Source organism: Suncus etruscus, chromosome 1, assembly GCF_024139225.1.
Source record: "Suncus etruscus isolate mSunEtr1 chromosome 1, mSunEtr1.pri.cur, whole genome shotgun sequence".
NCBI classification, from domain to species: Eukaryota; Metazoa; Chordata; class Mammalia; order Eulipotyphla; family Soricidae; genus Suncus; species Suncus etruscus.
The window spans coordinates 173,991,701-174,016,813 of NC_064848.1; the positions used below are offsets into that span (position 1 = coordinate 173,991,701).

At 38.1% G+C, this 25,113-nt stretch overlaps 1 protein-coding gene and 1 non-coding gene across 2 annotated transcripts in view; one reads left to right on the forward strand and one right to left on the reverse strand.

Moving 5' to 3' along the window:
* The window catches only part of CLTC (clathrin heavy chain), a 79,902-nt gene that overhangs the window by 4,877 nt on the left and 49,912 nt on the right, over positions 1 to 25,113 (reverse strand). Inside the window, 15 exon segments of the mRNA XM_049771199.1 lie at positions 3,994 to 4,215; positions 4,608 to 4,778; positions 7,485 to 7,595; positions 7,700 to 7,831; positions 7,919 to 8,068; positions 8,189 to 8,356; positions 8,677 to 8,784; positions 8,903 to 9,067; positions 9,612 to 9,769; positions 11,324 to 11,516; positions 11,666 to 11,849; positions 12,581 to 12,726; positions 13,564 to 13,686; positions 21,661 to 21,895; positions 24,246 to 24,388. Coding sequence (XP_049627156.1) covers positions 3,994 to 4,215; positions 4,608 to 4,778; positions 7,485 to 7,595; positions 7,700 to 7,831; positions 7,919 to 8,068; positions 8,189 to 8,356; positions 8,677 to 8,784; positions 8,903 to 9,067; positions 9,612 to 9,769; positions 11,324 to 11,516; positions 11,666 to 11,849; positions 12,581 to 12,726; positions 13,564 to 13,686; positions 21,661 to 21,895; positions 24,246 to 24,388 — 2,409 coding nt within the window.
* On the forward strand, positions 7,281 to 7,421 carry LOC126030299 (small nucleolar RNA SNORA72). Its single transcript, XR_007503099.1, has one exon. It is a non-coding gene; the product is annotated as a small nucleolar RNA SNORA72 (small nucleolar RNA).

A 25,113-nucleotide genomic window follows, 5' to 3' on the forward strand; every position in this document is an offset into this window, starting at 1 on the left:
AAATAGGAAAAAAACCCTGTAAATGTTCACTGCATGTTCTTTATTAGGCCAAAATAAAGAGGCACACTGATTTCAGTGAAAATTCTACAAAGATCTGAGCAATATACCCAACCCGCTACAGATTTTTCTAGAAAGGTTCAAATAGCCCTATTGCTGAAGTTACTTAAAATACTGAGTCTTCTTACAATAAAAAAATAAAATAAAATAAAATACTGAGTCTTCACATTAACCATTAAGGTTAGGACAACAATTTATACCTATCTTATTTTATATGAAATATAGTAAATTTGGATCTGATTCATCCTAATTTGTCAGGGAAAAATTGGTGAGAACTAAGCGGACATAAACTCTAGACAACTTCAGATAAAAGTGGTTTTTCAACCATAGAAGGATAATGGTTAGTCTGCATTTTAATTTTCTTTTTTTTTCACTTTGGTTTTTAGGCCACATGGGCAGTGCTCAGGGGCAAATCCTGGCTCTGTGCTAGAGAACCACGCAGTGATAGGACCTGAATGGAACTGCATAACTCAACTCATTGAACTACTCACTCTAGCCCTAAAATCCTTAAAATTCATGTTTATAAATTTATCCCATATCCAAGTAAAGACTAAGGAATTTAAGTACCACGAGTTCGGCACCAAAGCTTATAACTTAAAAGTTATACCTAGAGCCCTTAGATGACACAAACTATGCCATCAAAGGTCAGAAGGGATTTCCTAACCTACAGAGTGAATCAAAGAGTAAGCTTAGAGGAGGTGATTTAAAAAAATAAAATCATGGAAGAATGTATATTTATGACTTCTAGGGAAAAATTTAAAAAACCACAGCTATACAGTTATCAACTTTGAAGGAAAATAGTCTAAAGTGGACACTTGTTTTAAAGTTAATGTCTGAGTCTCAGATATAAACATATCAGTCCTATTATAGCACATTAAAGACTTAAAAAGAACAGTATCACCATGCCCAGGCATAGACAAAGGCAGATTTGGGCATAGATGCGGGGGGGGGGGGGTGTAAAAAAAATAAGGAACTTGAAATGAGTGGCATCAAGCTAAGCAACAAAGTTAAAAAATTTTCTATATGATGGGACAGCCTCTGGCATAGCAATATCGATTTTATTTCCACTGACCCAATTTTGATTGCTAAAAGAGGGAAAAAAAGGCAGAGGGTTTTATGAACACACGCTTTTGTTAAGAGCTGTAACAAAAGTTTCTGATCCTTGTATTTAAAAAGAAAAATGAAGGTAATCGTGTCACTGAGTTCAGTTCCAGCTATACTACTGAAAATCACTAAATGTAAAAGGCTTTTCCACAAAGACTGCAATATGCTGCAGAGGAAAAGTTAACATGCAGTCAGTTATTTTGGTGTATGTGTGCATGAAAAAAGGCAAAAGTACTGAAGCAAGAAGTGAGATCTGAAGATGACTGTTGCTATACAGGCTCTCAAGAAACACACACAGCCCACAGCAATGCTTTAAGAGTTTCAAAAGTAGTATGATGTAATTGCAATGACTGTTGTACATGCTTGATTTAAAACAACGCATAACACTGCAGTTCAATTACCTGTTTTTCACACACACGCTAACTGCCTAGCTTACTAGCTGCTGAAGGGCCTCACACACAATGCATTTTACTCAGGTTTGCCTTAAGTTCCAATGGTGACTCCAATTTGGTTCAACATAATTCTGAGGCATTGTCCCCCACAAATTCTTTTTGATTTGTTTCAACTACTCTTGACTTTCCCACCCTCTTTTCTAACAGCAGTTTAATACCAGGCATATTTGTTTCATTTATATTGGGATGGAGGCAAGCCAATGAAGGAACCAACCCAAAGGTGCCTAAATTTGATCTTGGACAAATCAAATGAGTAAGAGGACAAATTTTCAGTAGCTTCAGAGGTGAGCCTTATTACAGAAGAAGTTAATAGTGTGTTGTTATATACAGAAATAATCCATGTTGCTTAGCAACAACTGTAGCAAGCTACTATTATATTGAAAAGGTTTTGATTCCTCTTGCAAATGGACTAGCACCATAAGAACTGGACACCTGGAGAAACATGAGGAAAGTCTCTTCGGAAGCAGCTAGTATCTCTTGTATCTACTTTCAGCAAAAAATTAGTAAGAATCAAGAGATCAGAAACTGGATCACAGTCCTTCAATACCAAAAATCCCCCAAAGGCCTTTTAAGGCAATGTATTAAACAGATATAATTCAACAACTGTTAGGCAAGCTCACAAAACACGACCAGAGGCTGTTTTAGTTTTACTCAGAGTATTAAGAAAATCCTATGATGGTCCAGATACTCTGACAGGGAAGAGAAATTTCCTGAAACTTTGGAATTAATACGGAAACTCACCATGCTCAGTTTGTAATATATTAAGAGACTGTGAACCAACTACTGATTAGCCTCCTGCCCTTCCTAAAGCCTATTAGCCGATTAGTAGCAAACATCTACTAACGTCCTACAGCTCTATTATAGTTATATTTCAAGGGACTTGCAGAGGCTTTAGTGAAAATTTATTGGGGGAAAAAGCAGCAGCAGCAGTGTAGAAAAGGAAGGGGAAAAAAAAAATCATGCAAATTCCTTAGACTTAGTCCTCCAGACTTAAAGATGGAAAAGAATCAACTTTCACCTTTTCCTTTATTGCATCAACCTGCAAAGGAATTCAGAAGGTGCAGCTTAGAAAAAAATCAAATTCCATATTGAGCATAAAAAGGTAGAATCAGCAACAAAGGTTTAGGGAAGAAACATCTAACCACTAAAAAAGTATGAGAAAAGTGAAAATAAAGGGTATACTGAAAGCAAAACTTAGAATTTTGTTTTTACTTCAGAGCTTATTGCAGAAGAATTTATGCTAGAGTCAGTGTAAAAGAAAGCAGCTTTATCACTAGTAAAATTTACAGCACTTTGGTTAACAGAAGCTTAGAGACAGGTCTCACAAATTGGTATTATGCATTAAGAAAGCTATTCTCACCTATGACTAAAATCAGGTAATCTTTTTTTCTTACACTGGGCTTTAAGCTGTTGATATACAGGAAATGTTAATTCCTAAGAATTATCACTGAACACAGTAATATTTCATTGGAGGGTAAACTATGGAAACATTAACTATATTGTTGGGGATAATTAGTAAAGTTCTCCCCTTTATTTAGGCATGCTAAAATAACAAAAGGTAAAACTGATTTTAATAAGCATATCTTGCTCTGACAAATAAGTCATTTCAAAATATTTCATAGCAAAAAAAAACTAGTAACTATTAAGAATAGGCTAAGTAAAAAATTATTCTAGTGTCAAAAAGGACACAGTGAAATAAATAGCACATTTTATAAGATGATGATATCCTACAGCTTGTTTACATGCTTTTAAAAAACATGCTAACCTTACATTTTTTTTGGAGGGTCACACCTGGCAAGGCTAAGGAGCTGGAAGTTGGGGATCAAATCTGGGACTCCAACAATGTAAGACATGTGCTCCAGCCCTTTGAGCTATCTTACTAAGTTATTTATTTATTTGCAAATCCAAGGTTGAATGCAGGGCTTCAGATATGAGGCATGTGCTCTAGCGAGTCACATCCCTTGCCCTTCTGAGATTTTTAAATTAGGGATTCAACTTGTAAAGACTTAAAAGGAATATAGATGTAGCTTCCCCAAAGAAAACATATTTAAAAATCAACGGTAAAGATTATCTATCTACATTACTACCTATGGGTATCTGAGTTATAGGACTTGATATGAGCAAGATGTTATTTTGAAATATTATTCTTGTAAAATTTTTAAAGATACACTATAGAATACTACTCAACCTCAAATATACTGGGTCATTCTGATTATTTTTGTTACTTTTCTATTAGTGTTATTTATTAAACATTAAAAATTCTGAAGATGATCAACTAAATTTACAATCTAAAGAAAAAATTCAAAAAAGATAAGCCTGCACCTGAACTTTAACATAAATTCAAGTAAATTAATTTCAATATAGTCAGAGGTCCCATTACCTTTGTCAGGTATTCCTTCATGACCTGGATGAAATAGGGCATGGCAAAATCCATGATATTGTGCCTCCATGCAGTTTCCAGGACAACATCTGGCCTTAAAAGATCATAACAGGTAAAGAGACAAGCTCCAAAGCACTCCCTTTTTTCTTCCTGCAAAAACCACTGTAGAAGTTCTTCAGCCAACTCAGTGTCTTTAGATTCAGAGGCATACTGCATCGCGTCCTATTCAAGGGAAAGGGATGTCAAAACATTAACTCAAACATACTGAAAATTGACAAACCAAGTAATAAAATGGGGTGGGGGGGTTTAAATCTCCCTGTTCTGTAACTTAAATAAAAATTTGGAGGGCAAAGTCAGGTTAAAATATTAAACTGAGATATTTGATATAAACATTCAATATCCCCTAGAATCAAGAAACTGATTCAACTATATTTTAGAGAACATAAATAATATTTTGTAATACCACTTTAAGTATAAAGTATATAGGTATAAAGTATGATACCACTTTAGGGTAAACAAAAATCCAAGTATTGGGTTTAATGACACTGCCAATTTTATCCTTAACCACCTTGTACAGTAATGACCCTGCCCCCAACAATCTTATCCTTATCCACCTTGTACAGGCTGTCTTTCTTGCACAGCTCTACACTCTGTTTCCAGCGATTGTTGCCTTTGAAGAGATAAGCAGCAATTCTTCTGAATTCAATGAGCTCATGTTTTTCCAAACGCTGAGCAAGCGAGATGTTGTCAAAGTTGTCATAAGCATCTATTGATGTTCGCAGAGCCTTTAAAAAAAGTCATTCAAACACCAAATCAATGTTTCATTCTAGTTTAAAACTTACTGTATATTCTACCTTATTGATCAATGAAACCATGACTGTAGTATCTGATAGCCTAAACTGAAGCACAAATCCAAAAAGTAATCTTCTAAACAAGCACCAAAGTTCTTTAATCTAATTATGTACAACAATAAAGTCCCCAAAGATACTGGTATAAAATTTCTAAAGGTCTAATTTATTTTTTAAATAATTTTTTAATTGAAGCACCATGAGAAAACAGTTACAAAGTTGTTCATATTGAAAATCAGTAATACAATGTCCAAAAACTTCACCAGTGCACATTTCCCTCTATGGAAGACATTTTTCTTTATTGTCTTCCTTTTTATTTCCTTATTAGACACTGGTTTGCAATACTATTACAAAGGGATATCATATCATATGCCACTTCACCACCTGTCAGTATCCAGGTCTAGTTCGAAGTGATCATTTCCATCTATCATTGCCATTGTAATCTTTTCTCTGCCCTAATTGTACTCCTCGTTCTTGGGCTGGTGAGATAGCACAGCAAAAGGTGTTTGCTTTGCATGCTGCTGCCTGGGATGAATCGGGTTCCATTCCCGGCATCCCATAAGGTCCCCCAAGACCAACAGGAGCAATTTCTTTTTTTTTTTTTTTGGTTTTTCAGCCACACCCGTTTGATGCTCAGGGGTTACTCCTGGCTATGTGCTCAGAAATTGCCCCTGGCTTGGGGGGACCATATGGGACACCAGGGGATCTAACCGCGGTCCTGATCCTTGGCTAGTGCTTGCAAGGCAGACACCTTACCTCTAGCGACACCTCGCCGGCCCCTTTATATTTCTTTTTTTTTTTTTTTTTTTTTTTGGTGCCAGGAGCAATTTCTGAGCACAGAGCCAGGATTAACTCCTGAGCGCCATGGGTGTGGTCCAAAAACAAAAACAAAAAAAAAATTATACTCCCAGCTCTTTATGGCAAATTTGCTATCATGGACCAGTCCTCCTAGATCTTACTATCTGGTTTTCTTTAAGGTTTTCAGTTATCAACTTGAATCATTTAAACTTGGATAATTTTAACATAGGAAGAATTTGTAATAGGGGCTAAAATGGTAGCACAGTTGATAGGGTGTTTGCCTTGCACGCAGCTGACCCAGGACAGATCCCAATATCTCGTATGGTCCCACGAGCCACTGGGTGTTGCTCATAAACCAAAAACAAAAAAAAAAAAAAAAAAGAAAAATCTTTTTCTTTTTTAGGCCACACTCAGCAGCACCCAGTCCCCTGAATTCCCCAGAAATTGCTCCTGGCAGGCTCAGGGGACCATATGGGATGGCAGGAATTGAATCCAGGTCTATCCTGGATCGGCCATGTGCAAGGCAAATCCCCCACTGATGTGCTATCTCTCCGGCCTCAAATGAATTTTTTCCTTTTTTTCTTTTTGGGGGGGGGGGGTCACACCTGGCTGCGCTCAGGGATTACTCCTGGCTCTAAGCTCAGAAATTGTTCCTGGCAGGCTTGGGGGACCATATGGGATGCCGGGATTCAAACTACCATCCGTCTGCATGCAAGGCAAATGCTCTACCTCCATGCTATCTCTCAGGCCCCCCAAATGAATTTCTAATTAAGATTTTATGCTCTGGGAAAACTCCTGATACAAATCAACATAACAAGGTCCTAAGTAATAATGTATACATAACAGGTAAGGCTCTTGGCCTTGCAAGCAGGGATCCTGGGTTCAATCCCCAGTATTCCATATAGTTCCCTGACTCAGTCCATCAGAAATAAATTCCTCAGTGCAGAGCAGGAGTAACTGTAAGTATCACTGGGTGTGCCCCCAAACAAGAACAAATACATATCAACATAATATTGTTATATATGTTAATAACTGAGTCTGAAAGAAAAGCATGCTAATAGGTAGTAAGGCAAAGAAAAAAGGAAACTAAGGGTTTTTTTTGGGGGGAGAAGGGGCTCAAGGGTTACTCGTGGCTCTGGCTCTGCTTAGAAATCACTCCTGGCAGGCTTGGGGAGCTATATGGAATGCAGAGATCGAACCTGGATCAACCACGGGCACGGCAAAGGCCCTACCCGCTGTGCTATCATTCTGGCCCGAAGGCAACTCGTTTAACCTTAGCTCTTATACTGCACTTTTAGGAAATCCTTAACTAGGGAAAAGTTGATTTAAAGACATACACAGTAATGTATTAGGCAATAAAAGCCAAGAATAGTTAATACCAATCAAGTAAGTTTTGTGAATCAGTTAAAAGATCAAAGGCTTTCTAAGGCAATCTAGATATTTAGGGATAAAGGAAATACATTTACTAAAGCAATTTTAAAAGTCAAGATCTAAGCAAAATTCTGTGATCTAGTACTTAATTGTGCGGTAATCATTTATCAACACTGAAATTCTCACTAAATCAGATCCAAGGCATATATGTTACTGTTTATAATCCTAAGGGATAATGAACTTTTTTTTGCTGCATAAACATAAATTTTACTAAGAATATTCTTGCTGTTCTAATTCTGTAATAAATAGGGGAGGTTAATCATTTGCTATATTAAGAAAATGCATGTGTCCCCAGACCAGACTGAGTTCTTTACCTAACGAGGCCTGGTTTTATAAATTCTGGTGATAAAAAAAAAAAAAAAAGAAAAAAGTCAACTTTACAATGAGCCCACGTTTAAGAATAAACAGATTTACCTGATAATCTTCTTCTGTAATAAAGAGATTGTTCAGTGATTCATTCACAGATTTGTTGTTGTGATTCTGAACTGAACGCAAATAGGGTTTCACCAATGGTAGCTGTTTAACCTTTAATACAGAGAGTATGTTAAACATCATTTAAGTTTCGTGGATAAAAATTATCCAAGAAATGTTTTAGCTCCTTGGTATGAACTTTTGGTTTAAAATATTACCTTGATGAAAAAATTGACTGCACGAGTATGATCCAGTCGTGGAGAAAGTACCATCAGCAAATCATTTAACAAAAGAGGCTTGAATTCTAAGTAGAACTGTATTGCCTTGTAGTATAGTTCCACATTGGCAACCTAAAATGGGAAACATTCTTTCATAAGCCAGTGATTTCCTAAAGTTTTCTCCTTCTATGGCCTTTACCTTCTGAAGAAGACACACACCTTGGTAATGATATCTTTGAACTGCCCTTCTTTCCAGGCATCAGTTGGATGATTCATCATAGTAATAATGGCATTATCATATTCTTCATATTTGTCATACAAAAACACCAATTCTGCCCAGAGATGAGCTTGTTCTGCAGCTCTAAGCACCTGCATAAGATTTAAGAAATTGTTTTATAGACTGACTTTTAATTTTACCTAATGATCTTTAAAAAAGAATTTTAAAACACTGCCTCTAGTTAGAATTGTCTAATGTTTAAAGTTGGTTACCTTAGGAATATTCACTCGGGACCAGAACAGTTCCAGGTGCTCTCTCATCTTCTGAGGTTTAAATTTAGAATATAAAATAGCTAATTCGGTAAACATTCCCATATGTGCACGTTCAAGTCCCAATGCTGCTTCCAACATGGTAATAAGTTCTTCAAAATAGCCACGATCCTAAATGAGGGAAATGTGCAATTAAAGATAAGAATGTCTGGGGCCGGAGAGATAGCATGGAGGTAAGGCATTTGCCTTTCATGCAGAAGGTCATCGGTTCGAATCCCGGCGTCCCATATGGTCCTGTGTCCGCCCCCCCCCCCCACAACCCCGTGCCTGCCAGGAGCAATTTCTGAGCATGGAGCCAGGAATAACCCCTGAGCACTGCTGGGTGTGACCCAAAAACCACACACACACACACACACACAAAAAAGATAAGAATGTCTGTGGCAAAAGAAAAGATATCAGTTAATACAGTATAAAAAAACTGTTCATTTTACCTGATAGTAATTGATGAGTTCTTCCAATTCATCTGCATGTACTACAATATGAAGTCCACACATCTGAGCAAGACGGAACTCTTTCCCATCTACACAAGCAAAGCAGACCTAAGATAAAACATTTCAATATGTGAATTAAAATGTAAACATGGCTGGTTAATTTAATTACCTAGTCTAGAGAGCATTTCTAAGTTGCATATAATTTTTCAAACTGGTAAAGGGATACCTCTTTCCACGTCCGAGTACTATTAGCTTTCCTAGCTCCATCAACAGCTGCCTGATATTCACCCAGGTGAACCAAAGTAGATGCCAAGCGTCCAAAATTGGAAACATTGTTGTACAATAACTTGGCAGCATCATACATCTTTTCATCATAGCATCGGTCCCCAACCTAGAAAACAAACATTCTATATTAGTTAGGTATCAGACTAGATTCAATCCTCTTTCTAAATTCTTAGCTCAATTTAATACTAAGAAATAGTATTTATTCTCGTAAGGGTTTTCCTTGAAAACCCTCAGTTACATGTCAAATCTATAGACTAATAAAATTGCTTAGGTCCTTATTTTTACACTTTCTTAAAAATTTTTAAATTTTATTTTATTGGAACCATTGTGATCTTCTAAGTCCCTCATAGCTGAATTTCACATATACAGTGAATCAAAACCAATCCCACCACCAATGTTGACCTCACTCCACCAGTGTTCCCAGAGGGCGTCCTATACCACCACCCTTTGCTCCCTGGCCTGCCATAATAACAGGCCCATTTAAGTTTAGACTGTTAAAGATTGGGTCTCTTAAATCTATTGTTGTCGACTTTGGCTTGGATATTTAGTTCTGTCCTATTTTTCTCCACCAATGCACCTGAGACCACTTAAGATCACTTAGCCCCGAGCCACCATCCTTTCTTTCTTAAAATTTTAATTAAAAAACTCACTTGTTGAATATGAGCATTATTTGGACCATTGATGAATTCTTCTAACTCTGCAAGGCGGTTTGTTTTGGCCAGTGCAAATATCAATTCTGTCTCCACATAGGACTCTCGAGCCTTCTTACGGGCCATTTGCAAATACTTCACCAGTTCTTCCCAGTTTCCTAGGTATGGAGAAGGAAAAATTGAATCCAAACACTAATACCCTAACTTTTCTTTCAAGTAAGTAACAATTATTACTTCTTTTCCAAGGTAACCAGAAAGTAACAGACAGTAAAATGATTTAAGTAGCAAAACTTCTATTATGCTTTTAGTATTCTTAGAAACCAAATGAAAAGTTGAATTTTCTTTTCCTTTTGGGGTGGAGCTTAGGAGCTACTCCTAGCTCTGTGCATGAAGGTTATTCACTGCAGTACTCAGGGGACTTTCGGGTAATAGAGGTCAGAATTAGGGTCAGGCATATGCAAGGCAAGTACTTTTACCCCTGCACTATCTTTTTGACACTCAATTTAATTTTTTATTTCTAGTAAGAGGTGACTCCTAGTTACACTTGGTGGGCCCATCAGAACTACGCTCAGAGGTGCTGAATTAAAGGCCTTGCATATACTAAGCATGTATGCAACCACTTTGATCTGCTTCCCTGGTTTCTTATAAAAAAAAAGTCACAAAACTAAAAATTTTAGAAAACTTCAAGCAAAATTAATTTTCCTCACAAAGCTTTCAAGTTTACAAAGGATAATTCTTGGGGCCGAGTGATAGCAGTGATAGAGCATTTGCCTTGCACAAGGCCAACTCAGGACAGACCCAGGTTCAATCCCTGGATCCCATTTGGTCCCCCAAGCCTGCCAAGAACAATTCTGAGCATAGAGCCAGGAGTAACCCCTGAGCGCCGCCAAGGTGTGGCCTAAAAACTAAAAACAAACAAACAAACAAAACTTTCTTATCTAGACGAAGATGGAAAGCTAAATATTTTCACTTTTAATCATATAGTATCAAATGCTATATAATTCTAAACAGATCAGAAACTAGAGAGATAGTATAGCACGTTTGGCACCGGTCTTGCATGCAGGCAACCTGGGTTTAATTCCTAGCATCTTGTGTTGTTCCTGGAGCACTGCCAGGAGTGATTATTGAGTACAAAGCCAGGAATAAATCCTGAGCATCACCAGGTACACCCCACCCTGCTTACTGCCCAAAACAACACCCTATAAAAAGAGAATAAATCACTATTTTGTTGCTGATGATGTTCAGTCTCAGAGCCTCACACATATGAGACACTTGCTCTACAATGACCTACATCTTTGGACCCTGACTATCTTAAGATTTAGCTTCATAAGTACATTTTGCTAAATTTCAAGCACTTAAGAAGAAGAGAGATAGCACAGAGGTAAGGCATTTGCTTTGCAAGCAGCCAACCCAGGACCAACAGTGGTTTGAATCCCAGCATCCCATATGATCCCCCGTGCCTGCCAGGAGCGATTTCTGAGTGTAGAGCCAAGTGTCACCGGGTGTGGCCCAAAAACCAAAAACCAAGAAGCTGAGGCTGTATCGATAGCACAGCAGTAGGGCTGTGGCTGGCCTAGGATGGACCCGGGTTCAATTCCCCCGAAACTGCCAGGAGCAATTTCTGTGTACAGAGCCAGGAATAACCCCTAAGTGCCACCAGGTATGTCCCAAAAACAAAATAAACAAAAAAAAAAAAAATTAAGAAGCCATACCACTTGTATTGGCAGCCTGAACAACTTCCATGTAGGATGAAGGATCATCTGCTTTGATATAAGAATCAATGGCTTCTTTCACCATGCCTTTCTGCAACTGGGCTTTTGCAAGCTGACTCCAGACTGCAGGTTCATTGCAGCGTTCAGCAAATTCATATGCCCGATCCAAGTTTCCAATATGTTCAATCAAGACCTAGATAATACATTTTTAAATCAGTTATAGACAAAATAAATGGTTAAGATTTTGTAGTTCTCCTAGTGCCAGAGCCACCAATTATGGCCACCCCAGAGGACTATGTATGCATAAAATGAATCAACACATTACGTCATCTGCAGATTTACCTGCACTGCTGAAGTATTAACATCAAATTTCCTGAAAATGGCAAACGCTTCTTCAAACAGTTCATTGCTGATGGCAATATTGGCAATATCTGGGGCATCATAATTATCCAGGCGGTTAATATACTCCATAACACGTGTACGATCAGCCTTAATTGCAGTGAGGATGAGGAGGTTCTGAAGGTTCCTATAAGAAAATAAGGGCAGGATCATTAGCATAGTGAGTACATAAGGAGTTTACCTCGCATGAGGCTTACCGAGCATCACACCCATACTGATCCCCGAACACCACCAGAATTCCTGAGTGCAAAGTCACTCCACATGGTGTGGCCCATAATAATAATTAAAAAATAATATACTTAAATGCAATGTTGTAAAAGTTGAGTAACCATAAAAAGTAAATGCATGGGGCCAGAGAGATAGCACAGCGGTAAGGCAGTCTAAGGTGCCTTAGATGCAGAAGGACGGTGGTTCGAATCCTGGCATCCCATCTGGTCCCCCGAGCCTGCCAGGAGCAGCCCCTGAGCACTGCCGGGTGTGAACCAAAAACCAAAAAAAAAAAAGTAAATGCATGAGATCTGAGAATTTTAATTGCATGTAAAACGTAAATGCATGTAATCTGAGAATTGAGTTAACTTAATGGGCTGAGTGAATGCCTCCATGCAGGAGACATCCAGGTTTAATTTCCAAAACAGAATAGTCTGCAGGGATGGAGTAGGAATTCTTCAGCTCATTTGGATGTCAAAATAATCAAGCAAACAATAGAATGTCACTGCTACAAGTATTTTTTTACTTGAGCAGGCAATCAGAAAAGTTTTCTATAAAATGAAAGCTCAAGACAGTATTCCCCAATATCTCTTTGTTCCAGTGTAGAAAGGACAGGCCATACCCTAAGGACTCACTGCTATCACTAAATACCTGTGTTCACTGAATACAGAGTTATCAAGGACAATTTTCTCTAGCAGCTCAATGAGTTCATTAGGCAGATCTGCAGTCATAAAAGCTTTGACAGTTACTGATACTTCTTCAGGGTCCTGGGTCTCAGACAAGGCTGTCTGTACAACCTACAAAAAATATAAAGCAAAGTACTGAGACTCAAGATGGTCTTGAACATACTAAGTTTCCCATTAGAAAACATACATAGAAAAGGAATGAAGAAAATCACATCCTTAAACTTACCATCCAAAAATATTGCCATACAAACCTACACATGCCCATTGCATATATATTTCCACTGTTAAAAATAATTTCTTTTTTGATTGACTAAAAAAATCAACTCTGCATTTATTTTTACATGGGTTCAACTTTGAGAACATAATTCAACTACACAGATGTGGATCATTATATCAATCATGATACTAAATCATTATTGTGTAGTTAATAAAGTTAATAAGTTATCAATCTAATCATTTTACAATTAATTCTTAAATATTAATAAGCCTTAGAAATGCTTCCTATAATAGTTTCACATTCACATTTTTTTCCTATTTCATAGTAATGTTTAAAATTTGTACCTTCTTTGCAGTTTCATGCTAACAATAGTGAACTTGTTCTCTAACTGGCCTGTATTTTCTCTCATCAATTCTCACTCTATGCTGAAATATTATCTTGAACATTACAAAATATTTTAGATGCTTCTCATGTATAAATAAGAGAAATACTTGGTCATTAAGTATTTAATTTCCTATTGTTTTTCCTTCAAACTAACAAAATGAGAGTTTTATTACTGCTCAGTCATTTAAGAACTATTTTTATGGGAAGATATGTATTATTTTCAACATTTATTACATGTTTCTGTATGATTTTAATTTTCTTCAGTTAAATAAGGGTAATGTGAGTTTATGACAAGAATTTTTATTTATCTTTAAAAGAAGCACCTTAAACTCATTTCCCCATCTTACCTGGTCAATTAGGGGTCTCCTATAGGGATTGCTTTCCAATAGCACACTACCCCACAATTCTGGATCCTTTCGTCGTACCAGATATCGGGAAAGACTTTTGAAGAGGGAATTCTCATTGCAAACCTAAATAAGATATTCAAGATTAATTTTGGTAAAAAGTAAGTTTACAGGCACCAGAGTGATAGCACAGAGGGTAGGGAGTTTGCCATGCATGTGGCTGACCGAGGTTTGATCCCTAGCATCTCCTATGGTTCCCCCCATAGTAATTTCTAAGCCCAAAGCCAGAAGTAACCCCTGTACAATGCCAGATGTGGCCCCCAAACAAAAAACAACACAAAGAAAGCCCATTACTTTTTTTTTTTTTGGTTTTTGGGCCACACCCGGTGACGCTCAGGGGTTACTCCTGGCTATGCGCTCAGAAGTCGCTCCTGGCTTGGGGGACCATATGGGACGCCGGGGGATCGAACCGTGGTCCGTCCGAGGTTAGCGCAGTCAAGGCAGGCACCTTACCTTTAGCGCCACCGCCCGGCCCCATCCATTACTTTTTAAAGGTTATTTCATCATCAGTTATACCGTTTAATATTTCCTAGGGGGAAAAAAATCTCTTTTACATATGTTACATAGATAAAAGTCAAGTTGTATTTTTTATTTTATTTATTTATTTATTTTTTTATTTTTGAGCCACACCCGGCGGTGCTCAGGAGTTACTCCTGGCTGTCTGCTCAGAAATAGCTCCTGGCAGGCACGGGGGACCATATGGGACACCAGGATTCGAACCAACCACCTTTGGCCCTGGATCGGCTGCTTGCAAGGCAAACGCCGCTGTGCTATCTCTCCGGGCCCCAAGTTGTATTTTTTTTTTTTTAAATTCAACCAACAGAAAAACGTTATTAACTACACTGGAAACAGCATCTTTTTAAAATTTTGTATTCTATTGTCTGTATTATGCTTTATTATAGATTTTTTAAAATTTTAATTTAATTGAAACCATTATGATTTACTTACAAAGTCCTTCATAGTTGGGTTTCAGTCATACAATGAATCAGGGCAAACCAGATTTCCAGTGTTGACCTCCCTCCACCATGTTCCCAGAGTGTATCCCTTTGCCACCACCACCCTGTATAACACATGTAATACACCCATTTAAAGTTTAGATTGGTAGGTTTTGGGTCTCTTGATTCCACTGTTATTGACTTTGGCTTGGATATTTAGTTCTGACCTTTTTTTTTTTTTTTTAATCTCTACCAATGCTTTAATAGGCCCCTATCTGGGGATGGCGCGATAGCACAGCAGTAAGGCATTTGCTTTGCATGCAACCAACACAGGATGGACGGCTGTTCGAATCCCGGCATCCCATATAGTCCCTCAAGCCTGCCAGGGGTGATTTCTGAACAGAACCAGGAGTAACCCCTGAGTTCCACTGTGTGTGACCCAAAAGCCAAAAAAAAAAAAAACCAAAAAACAAACCTAAGTCGTTAAAAAAAATCCATTTCATTGATTTCTGCTCTCAGCTTTATTTCCTTCTGTCTCCCTATTTTTAGTTTCTTTTGTTGATCATTTTCTAATTCTATAAGCTGTGTCATTAAGCTATTCATGTATGCTCCTTCTTCCTTCCTGATGTGTGCTTGCAAAGCTATAAATTTTCCTCTCAGTACCGCTTTTGCTGTACCCCATAGGTTCTGATAGTTTGTGTTTTCATTGTCATTTGTTTCCAAGAAATTTTTGATTTCTTCTTTGATTTCATCTCGGACCCACTGGTTGTTCAGTAGTAGACTGTTTAATTTCCAGGTGTTATAAAAGTTTTCTTCTGTGTCCCTTTGTAGTTCACATCTAACTTCAGAGCCTTGTGGTCAGCAAAGGTAGCCTGCAAAATCTCTATCTTCTTGATTTTATGGAGGTATGTTTTATGTGCCAGCATGTGGTCTATCCTGGAGAATGACCCGTGTACGTTGGAAAAGAATGTGTATCCAGGTTTCTGAGGATGGAATGTCCTATATATATTTACTAGGCCTCTTTCTTCCATTTCTCTTTTCAGGTCTAGTATATTTTTGTTGGGTTTCCATTTGGTTGACCTATCAAGTGTTGATAAGCCTGTGTTGAGGTCTCCCACAATTATTGTGTTAATATTGTATCCTTTTTCAGATTTGTCAACAATTGTATTACTTTGCTGGTCCCTCATTGGGTGCGTATATGTTTAGTAATTTCTTCCTGCTATACATATCCCTTGATTAGTACATAATATCCATCTTTGTCCCTTACAACTTTTCTGAGTATAAAGTTTGTGTCATCTGATATTAATATGGCCACCCCCGCTTTTTTAAGGGTGCTGTTTGCTTGAATGATTTTCCTCCAGCCTTTGATTTTGAGTCTATGTTTATTCTGACTATTCAGGTGTGTTTCTTGTAAGCAGCAGAAAGTTGACTTCAGTTTTTTGATCCATTTCGCCACTCTGTGCCTCTTAATGGGTGCATTTAGTCCATTGACATTGAGAGAAATAATTGTCATGGGATTTATTGCCATCGTTTGGTGTGTTTTTGTTCTGTCTTGTCTTTAGAATAGATCTTTCAGTTTTTCTTTTAAGGCTGGTTTTGAGTCTGTAAAGTTTTTGAGCTGTTGTTTATCTGTGAAGCCATGTTTACTTCCTTCAAACCTGAAAGTGAGTTTTGCTGGGTGCAGTATTCTTGGTGAAGCATTTATTTCATTGAGTTTTGTCACTATATCCCACCACTGCCTTCTGGCCTTGAGTGTTGCTGGTGACAAGTCTGCTGTAAATTTCAAGGATGCTCCCTGGAATGTAATTTCCCTTTTTGATCTTGCTGCTTGCAGTATTCTATCTCTATCTGTGGGATTCATCAATGTGACTAGGATGTGTCTTGGGGTGTTTCTCCTGGGGTCTTTTTTAGCTGGTACTCTTCGGGCATGCAGGATTTGGTCACATGTTTTCTTTAGCTCTGGTAGTTTCTCTGTGATGATGTTCTTGACTGTTGATTCTTCCTGGAGATTTTCTTCTTGGGTCTCTGGGACTCCAATGATTCTAAAGTTGTTTCTGTTGAGCTTATAAAGACTTCTATTTTCATCTGCTCATATTCTTTGAGTAGTTTTTCCATTGTCTGATCATTTGATTTAAGGCTTTTTTCCAATCTCTTCTGTGTAAAGTTGTTATACATCACATCTTCCAGTGCACTAATTCTATCCTCAGCTGCTTTTAACCTGTTAGAAAGCTCATCCATTATGTTCTTCAATTCGTCTACTGAGTTTTTCAGATCTGTTATTTGACCTGATATTTCAGTTTGGAGTTTTCTGATTTAAATCTTCATATTCTCTTGATTGTTATTAGTGTTCTGATCTATACTTTCTTTGAGTTCTGTGAGCATCCTCCATATTTCTTCTCTAAACTCCATTTCTGAAAGACTGCTTAGGTGGTTGGCCATTGTTGGGTCATCAGAGTTTCCATCTTCATTCTCTAAGGCTGATGTTGGTCTGAGTAGTTTCCCCATTGTCACGCTTATGCTGTGGGTTTTTCTACATGTTGTGGTGGTATTCATTGGCTAGGTGGAGTGCTTCGACCCCTTATAGGTGGGCTTAACGGGGCCAGCAGAGTCAGCTTTATCCGCAACTCCGGCCCAGAAAGACTCGCCTCAGCCGAGGCAAGCCGTCAGGGGATGAATACCAGAGAAGATCAAAGTTCCCAGGTTGAAGCAAGCCAGGGGAAGCCCCAAAATGTCTGCCAAGCTTAAGGGGCCCAGCAGAGTCTGTCTTATCCACAACTTATTATCTAGTCTTTACATATTATAGTAGCTTATTTTTAAAGACCTATCAACTAAGCCCCACATCTGGGAATATTGAAGTCTCTTTCTAGTGACTATATTTTTCTTTTCACTATTAAATGTATTTTTCCATTCTTTGTTTTGAATCCCGGCATCCCATATGGTCCAGCAAGCCTGCCAGGGGTGATTTCTGAACACAGAACCAGGAGTAACCCCTGAGTTCCGCCGTGTGTGACCCAAAAGCCAAAAAAAACCCCAAACAAACAAAAAGCTAAGTCATTAAAAAAAAAAGGCCCCTATTATAGATGTTTTTAATCTGCATTAATATATGGTTAAGAGACCTTCACATATTTCTCTTTCAGTGTTTTACCTTGTGTTATTCATTCCATGAAATTATATCTTCAATATCTATTAATTTATGTATATACATAAAGGCATGTATTTCTAGTTCTGACCAATGATCCTAGAAGCAAATACACTTAGAATCTGGGGGCCGGCAAGGTGGTGCTAGAGGTAAGGTGTCTGCCTTGCAAGCACTAGCCAAGGAAAGATTGGGACCGCGGTTCGATCCCCCCGCGTCCCATATGGTCCCCCCAAGCCAGGGGCAACTTCTGAACACCTAGTCAGGAGTAACCCCTGAGCATCAAACGGGTGTGCCCCCCCCCAAAAAAAAAGAATCTGTATCTGAATTTTTTTTTTTGGTTTTTGGGTCACACCCAGCAGCTCAGAAATCACCCCTGCAGGCACAGGGAACCATATGGGATGACGAGATTCAAATCACCGTCCTTCTGCACGGAAGGCAAAAGCCTTACCTCCATGTTATCTCGCCGGCCCCTGTATCTGACTTTTAATTTGTTTTAAAAAGTCCTCTTTTGGGCCTGAAGGGTAATAAGTACAATAGGTAAGGCTTTTGCCTTGCATGTAGCCAACCCAGGTTTGATCCCCAGTACCCATCTAGTCCTCTGAGCACCATAAGAGTGGTCCTTGTGCACAAAATCAGTAGTAAATTAAGCCAGTGATGGCCCCCAAACAAACAAACAAACAAAAATCAAAAGTACCAGGTAAATAACTGGTATCTGTGCTGGAAGGGAAGGGAAAGTCTAACTTACTTATTCTTTATTTTATTTATTTATTTATTTATTTATTTGTTTGTTTGTTTGTTTATTTATTTATTTAATTTATATTTTGCTTTTTGGACCATACCGGTGATGCTCAGGGTTTACTCCTGGCTATGTGCTCAGAAATCGCTCCTGGCTTGGAGGACTATATGGGATGCCAGGGGATTGAACTGTGGTCTGTCCTAGGTTAGTGTGTGCAAGGCAAATGTCCTACAACTTGCAACACTACTCCGGCCCCTAGCATACTTATTCTGCCAGAAAGTAAGGAAGTTCTCAAAAGACAATGATGCCATGATATAGAAAACAGCAAAAAAAAAAAGGGGGGGGAGGGGGTTGACAGAGCAATGGTGCAGCATTTGCCTCGAAAGCAGCTGAGCCAGGACGAACTATGGTTCAATCCTCCAGCATCCCATATGGTGATCCAAGCCAGGAGCGATTTCTGAGTGCATAGCTAGGAGTAACCCCTGAGTGTCACAGGTGTAGCCCAAAATCTTAAAAAAAAAAAAAAAGAAGAAGAAGAAGAAGAAGAAGAGAGTAAATGGATTTCTATCAGTCAAAACCTGGCAGTTTGAAAATAAACAAATTAGTTAACTGGACAAAGGGGCAGGAGTGATAGCACAGTGGATAGGGCATTTGCCTTGCTGGCATCCAACTGGGTTCGATCCCCTGCATCCTATATGCCCAATCTGCCAGGAGTGATTTCTGAGTGCAGAGCCAGAAGTAACCCAAGTGTGACCAGGTGTGGCCTAGAAACCCCAATAAACAAACAAAATTTTCAAAAACTGGCAGTTTGAATATAAAACAATACTTCAGAACACAGAAATATGTGAATCATGACTGATAAAGGTGAAATAAATGTTAGAAACAAATCTTTAAATTGCAACTTATAATAATTTAAAAAAATCATTAAAAAATGAATTTGGGAAAGATAATATTCTCAAGGGAAAATATACAATAAAGAAAACGAATAACTTTTTCTTTTGGGGGGGGTCACATCCGGTGATGTTCAGGGGTTACTCGTGACTATGCACTCAGAAATCGCTCTTGGCTTGGGGGACCATATGAGACACCAGGGGACCGCTTGTGCCCAGGATAACTTGTTTTTTTTTAGAAATTAGCACAAGATAGGCATTTCCTCTGCATGAAAGATGGCATGAGAAAATAGCATGAGAAAGACATATAATTTAAATAATATTCTGGATGGAAATATATTATGTAAAGCTAATCAAGTAGAAGCATTAAAGAAACTCAAAGAGATGGACAATCCACTAAAAAAAAAAAGAAAAGAAAAGAAAGACTGGCGTCGGAAAGATAGTACAGTGGGTAGGGCACTTGCTTTGCCTTGCCCTCCACTGACCTAGACTCAATCCCCAGCATCCCAGAAGTTCCCTACTACCAAGAGTAATTAATTACTAACAGTAGAGCACTACCAACTAGTTGCTAATTGCAGAAGTAAAAATAATCCTTGAGAATCATCAGGTATGGCCCCAAAAACAAAAATAAGAGCACAAACACACAAAAAGGAGTTTTTTTTTTCTGCTCTGGAGAAGCCTTAATAAGTAACCCCCTCTCTCCTCACATTTATCTAAGTAAATATCTTTTTTTACTTTTTTTAGTTTTTGGGCCACACCTGCCATTGCTCAGGGGTTACTCCTGGTTCTGTGCTCAGGAATCGGTCCTAGCAGGTTAGGAGACCATATGGTCCTTTATGGGGATCAAACCTAGGTGTGTCCCGGGTCAGCAGCATGCAAGGCAAAAAGCCCTACTGCTGTGCTATCACTCAAGCCCCTAAGTAAATATTTTAAAACATTCTACTTCACTGAAAAAGAGTATCCTTAAACATTCACTTTAGGTATAAAAACGAGAGTAGATAGCATGGAGGTGGGGCATTTGCTTTGCATGCAGAAGGACTGTGGTTTGAGTCCCGGCATCCCATGTGGTCCCCTGAGCCTGCCAGGTGTGACCCCAAAACAAACAAAAAATGAAACAAAAAAAAATCAATAAAAATGAGAGTATCTGTAGCTAGAGTACAGAGGGTAGCACACTTGGATGGCATACAACTAATCAGTTAAATCCCAGATACTCCAAAATGTGCCTCTGCTGGGAGCAATCCCAGAGTGCAGAGTCACAAGTAACCTCTGACCACTATTGGGTGTGTCGCCAAACAATATAGTATCCTTAAACATTTTAAGTATAAATTAAGAATTTATAAACATATTTTCATATGACTAAAAATTTGCTGGGCCAGAGACAGCTTAGTAGACTAAGTGTATGCTCTGTATGAAGTTGGTAAGGGATCCCAGCACTTACTTAAATGGTCACATGAGCACATCTGGGAGCAATCCCTAAGCACAGAATTAGGAGGAATCCCTAAGCATCACTAGGTGGGTCCCCAAAAACAAACAATAGAATGACCTGGGTTCAATCCCTCGTATAGTATACGGTTCTTCATAACTCCAGGAACAGAAACAGGAGTAAGCTCTGAGCACTGCCTCGGGTGTGGCCCACCCCCAAAAGAACACCCACACCAAATAACAACAAAGTTATAAATAAAGATCCGTATCAAAATCAATACCTGATGTATTGGTGTGTGCATTTAGAAATGTGATACAAGAAACAAAGCTAGTGTTTGAAATTGTGACATAAGCAATAAAACTAATGGCTTTACAGTGTCTAAAAGAAAAAATGGGAGAGAGACAGAAGACAACAGTCTGCCACAGAAACAGGCCTGGGGGAGGGCAGAGGGAAAGGGTACACCAGTGGCAGGATATGTGCACTGGTGAAGGGTGCTGTACATTGAAACTCAATCATGAAGAACTTTGTAACTTTATTTCATAATGTTTCAATTAAAGAAAACTAGTGGATTAAAATGTTAGATGAAAACCATTTTAACCATTTTAAGAGCATAACTATTGAAAAATAGGCTTAACTCAAAATTTTAGTAATTCTATTTTTTTTTTTTTTTTGGGCAATATCCGTTTGATGCTCAGGGGTTACTCCTGACTAAGCCCCTGGCTTGGGGGGGACCATATGGAACGCCAGGGAATCGAACCGCGGTCCTTCCTTGGCTAGCGCTTACAGGGCAGACACCTTACCTCTAGCGCCACCTCGCCAGCCCCATTAATAATTTTAAAATACACAACAGATTATTTTCTAAATGCACGTTCTCTATAAAATGTTTTCTATACTTTCAACTGATGAGTAATACTCACATTGATAAGTTCCAGATCACACTGACCACGTTCATAGGCAACACAGGCTAGATGTGGATCTCTTTTCTCACAATACTTTCCAACAACACGGCTGTCGTAATATGGATTTTCTCGAAGAAATCTCTCTGGATTGTTATTACTGTCTATGTAAATTTTGGCTAATGCATTGTGAGTAGCAGGTTCTTCACAGCCCTCATGAATTCGGGCCTCTAGCCAGGGAAGAAGCAGTTTCAATCTAGTAGAAAACAGAAACACATGGTATTATTAAGAATTTTTAAGAATATTATTCACTCCTGATATGCTATTTAAGTATCTTCTGGTCCATAATATTCTTTTTCATGCTCTAAAAAATTATATTTGAAATTGGGCAAGATTTAGATGTTTAAATAAAGGGTAGCAGTAGAATGAGATGTGGTAAAGAACATAGCAGATGACCTGATTATCAACTTTATTTAACACGTTAACATACAACTGTACTTATGATCAAGGAGTAACTTTAGGCTTAATAATTCTAGCACCCCTATGAACATTCCACTAAAGGTCTTGATTTTACTAAACTATATAGTTTATTCTTTCACGAACAGATGGACCATGACACTTTTTCCTTAGTTTAAATAGTAAAAGCAGTCAGAGGACTAGTAAGCATGCTTTGCACGCCTAAGGCCTGGGTTTAATCCTTGCATTACCTGGTGCTGAGCAGAATTGGGAATGACCCTCAAAGCAGTGAGTGGGGAGCAGCTCCTGAGCACTGTCCTGAGTGGCCCCAAACCAAAAAAAAGCAGCCAGAGAAACAATAGGAAGGCATTATTTTGGTTATTGTATTTGTGCAGTTTATGAATGCTCTAGCATTTAACACCTTTTTTTGGAGAGGTGATCCCGACATCCCACCAGGGATTATTCTTGGCAATGCTCAGGGATTATTCCTGGCAATGTTTGGGGACCCCATAGGATGCTGGAGATAGCCCAGGTCAGCCATATGCAAAAAAAAAAAAAAAAAAAAAAAAAAGAAAGAAAAGAAATGCCCCACCCACTGTACTTTCTTCTGCCCTTAAAGACAATTTTAAAATTCAAGCTTCTTTATTCATGTGCAACCCAAGGAGATGTCTGTGTGCTGTGTCAACTGAAAGACTAAAGGTTAAAGCACGCCTATACTACTGACTAAGTAGTATAATTCTAATTAAGCCTAACTCATCACAATTCAATTTGTTACTTAAAACCAAATTGTTGGAGCTGGAGTGATAGCACAGTGGTAGAGAGTTTGCCTTGCATGCGGCCAACCCGAGACAGATCCAGGTTCAATTCCTGGCATCCCATATGGTTCCCCAAGCCTGCCAAGAGGCATTTCTGAGCGCAGAGCCAGGAGTAATTCCTGAGTGCCGCCCGGTGTGGCCCCAAAACTAAACAAAACAAAACAAGTAATTGTTTAACTGTAAAAATCTAGCTGTGCTCTGAATATACAGAATTGTTTTCAGAATGACAAAACTTCTTTCTAAATGTTAAATTACTATGACATAGTCACTAAAATTTCTGCACAAAGTTGAAATGTCAGCGTCAAAATATTTTTTTTGTCATTCTTGGGCCACATCCAAGCAGTGCTCAGGAATCACTCTGGAGCTCAATCTGGGGATCATATGGAGTGCTGGGAACTGAACCCGAGTTAAGCCTTGTAAGGCAAGTACAACTCTAGAGTTGTGCTCCATTATTTTCGAAATGCAGAATTGTCCCACTTTTGAAATAGTCAAATATAAATTCTATGAATAGCATCAGTAAGACACCAATAACAATTTAAACTGGTTTCTTTGGTCCTTTCCGTAACTAGAGTAAATATCAACCTCATTTACTTTAGCACTTTCTGAAATACATCAAAAAAAGAAAAAGAATGAAATACATCAAAATGTCACAAGTAAAAAGCTTTTGTTAATATTGATAAAATATGTATTTTTCAAAAAACTAGCAAGACTTCACTGTTTAGTATTAGAAGCATGCATTCAGAATATCTTCAATTGGGAACTAGGAATTAATAATATATTAAGATTCAAATTAACAATCAGTTTAACACAGGGGACTCTTTCCTGTCATCATACTTAAAGAAACACCAGGGACTATGATCAGTTGCCAGGGGCATATGCTAAAAATGTGGTGGGGTTCCTGAGTTTGAACCGTTCACTACATGATCCCCTAAACAATGCTGGGTGCATTTCTGGAGGTTGCTCAACACACCTGGGGAAGCCCACTTCCAGAAAACAGGAGAAACAGCACACATCAAAGCAGAATTAGTTACTAAAACTACTGGTATCAAATATAACTAAAAAAGTTTTTAAATACTTTGCACTGAAAATATAAACGAAGTCATATAAATATGTGGCAATGTGATCAACCAGGTTAAGAATTTTTAAATGACAGCTGTAATGTCTTAGGAAATACATTTTCAGTGCTATATAGCTAGGTTCTGAGTTTGAAATTAGATGTTACTCTATAGGTAATTGTGATCTTCGTGTTACTCGTCCACTGAGAGGTTATCCATTGCCACGGTAAGGGAGATTACTAATTCTACACTTACTAAAATTTAAGAAGTACTACAATACCTGTTCCTCTTTTCAACCTCTGCAACAAGCTCATCAGTAGAGAATTGACCTCTAACAACAAGAATCAAACTTTTGATGACGTCTTCAGAACAATCAACATCAAGTAATCCTCCAATAACCACAGGAAGTCGACTTGGATTCACCTATGGTTTCAAATGTTATTAATAAGTTGAGCAGAACAAGAATAAAAGATAAAGCTCATTTCCTTCCTTTAAACTCGTTTTTAAAATGCAGTAATAAGTGGAAAGCCTAAGTTTGTAATTAAACAATTTAGTAAGAAGCCTAGCTTGGTTAATTACCTTAGCAAGGAAGTCTAAAAAAACCACAGTTATAGAATCACTATGGAACATTATCTTAAGTCCTTCATTAGAGCAAACCTCTCTATTTCTGGAATAAAAAGATAGCTTCTATATGAAAGATAGTTTTAAACATGGCTTTTTAATATGTCTATTTAAGATGATTTTAAAATGGCTTTTAGCATCTTTAGTGCTACAGATTCTTCATGGCCTATATAAAGCAGGGTATAAGTGACAGAATTTTTCATCAGTTATTTTGTTTTATATACTTAGCATGTATTTAAAATCTTAACTCAAAAAGGATTCTGCTGGGAAAAATGTTGAAAATCATTGTAGCTGACCATTCCTCCTAGGCAGAATTGTAAACAGATACGTTTATTATTATTTTTTAATTTTAATACATACCTCTATTTTCCTAAGGAGATTCTAAAGTACTTATTAAAAACCTACTATATGCTAGGTTGGGTTTCTAGAGTTTAAACATACAAGTAAAAACCTACACTATTACATTTTAATTTTTTTTTTTTTGATTTTTGGGTCACACCCTGCAGTGCCAGGGGTTACTCCTGACT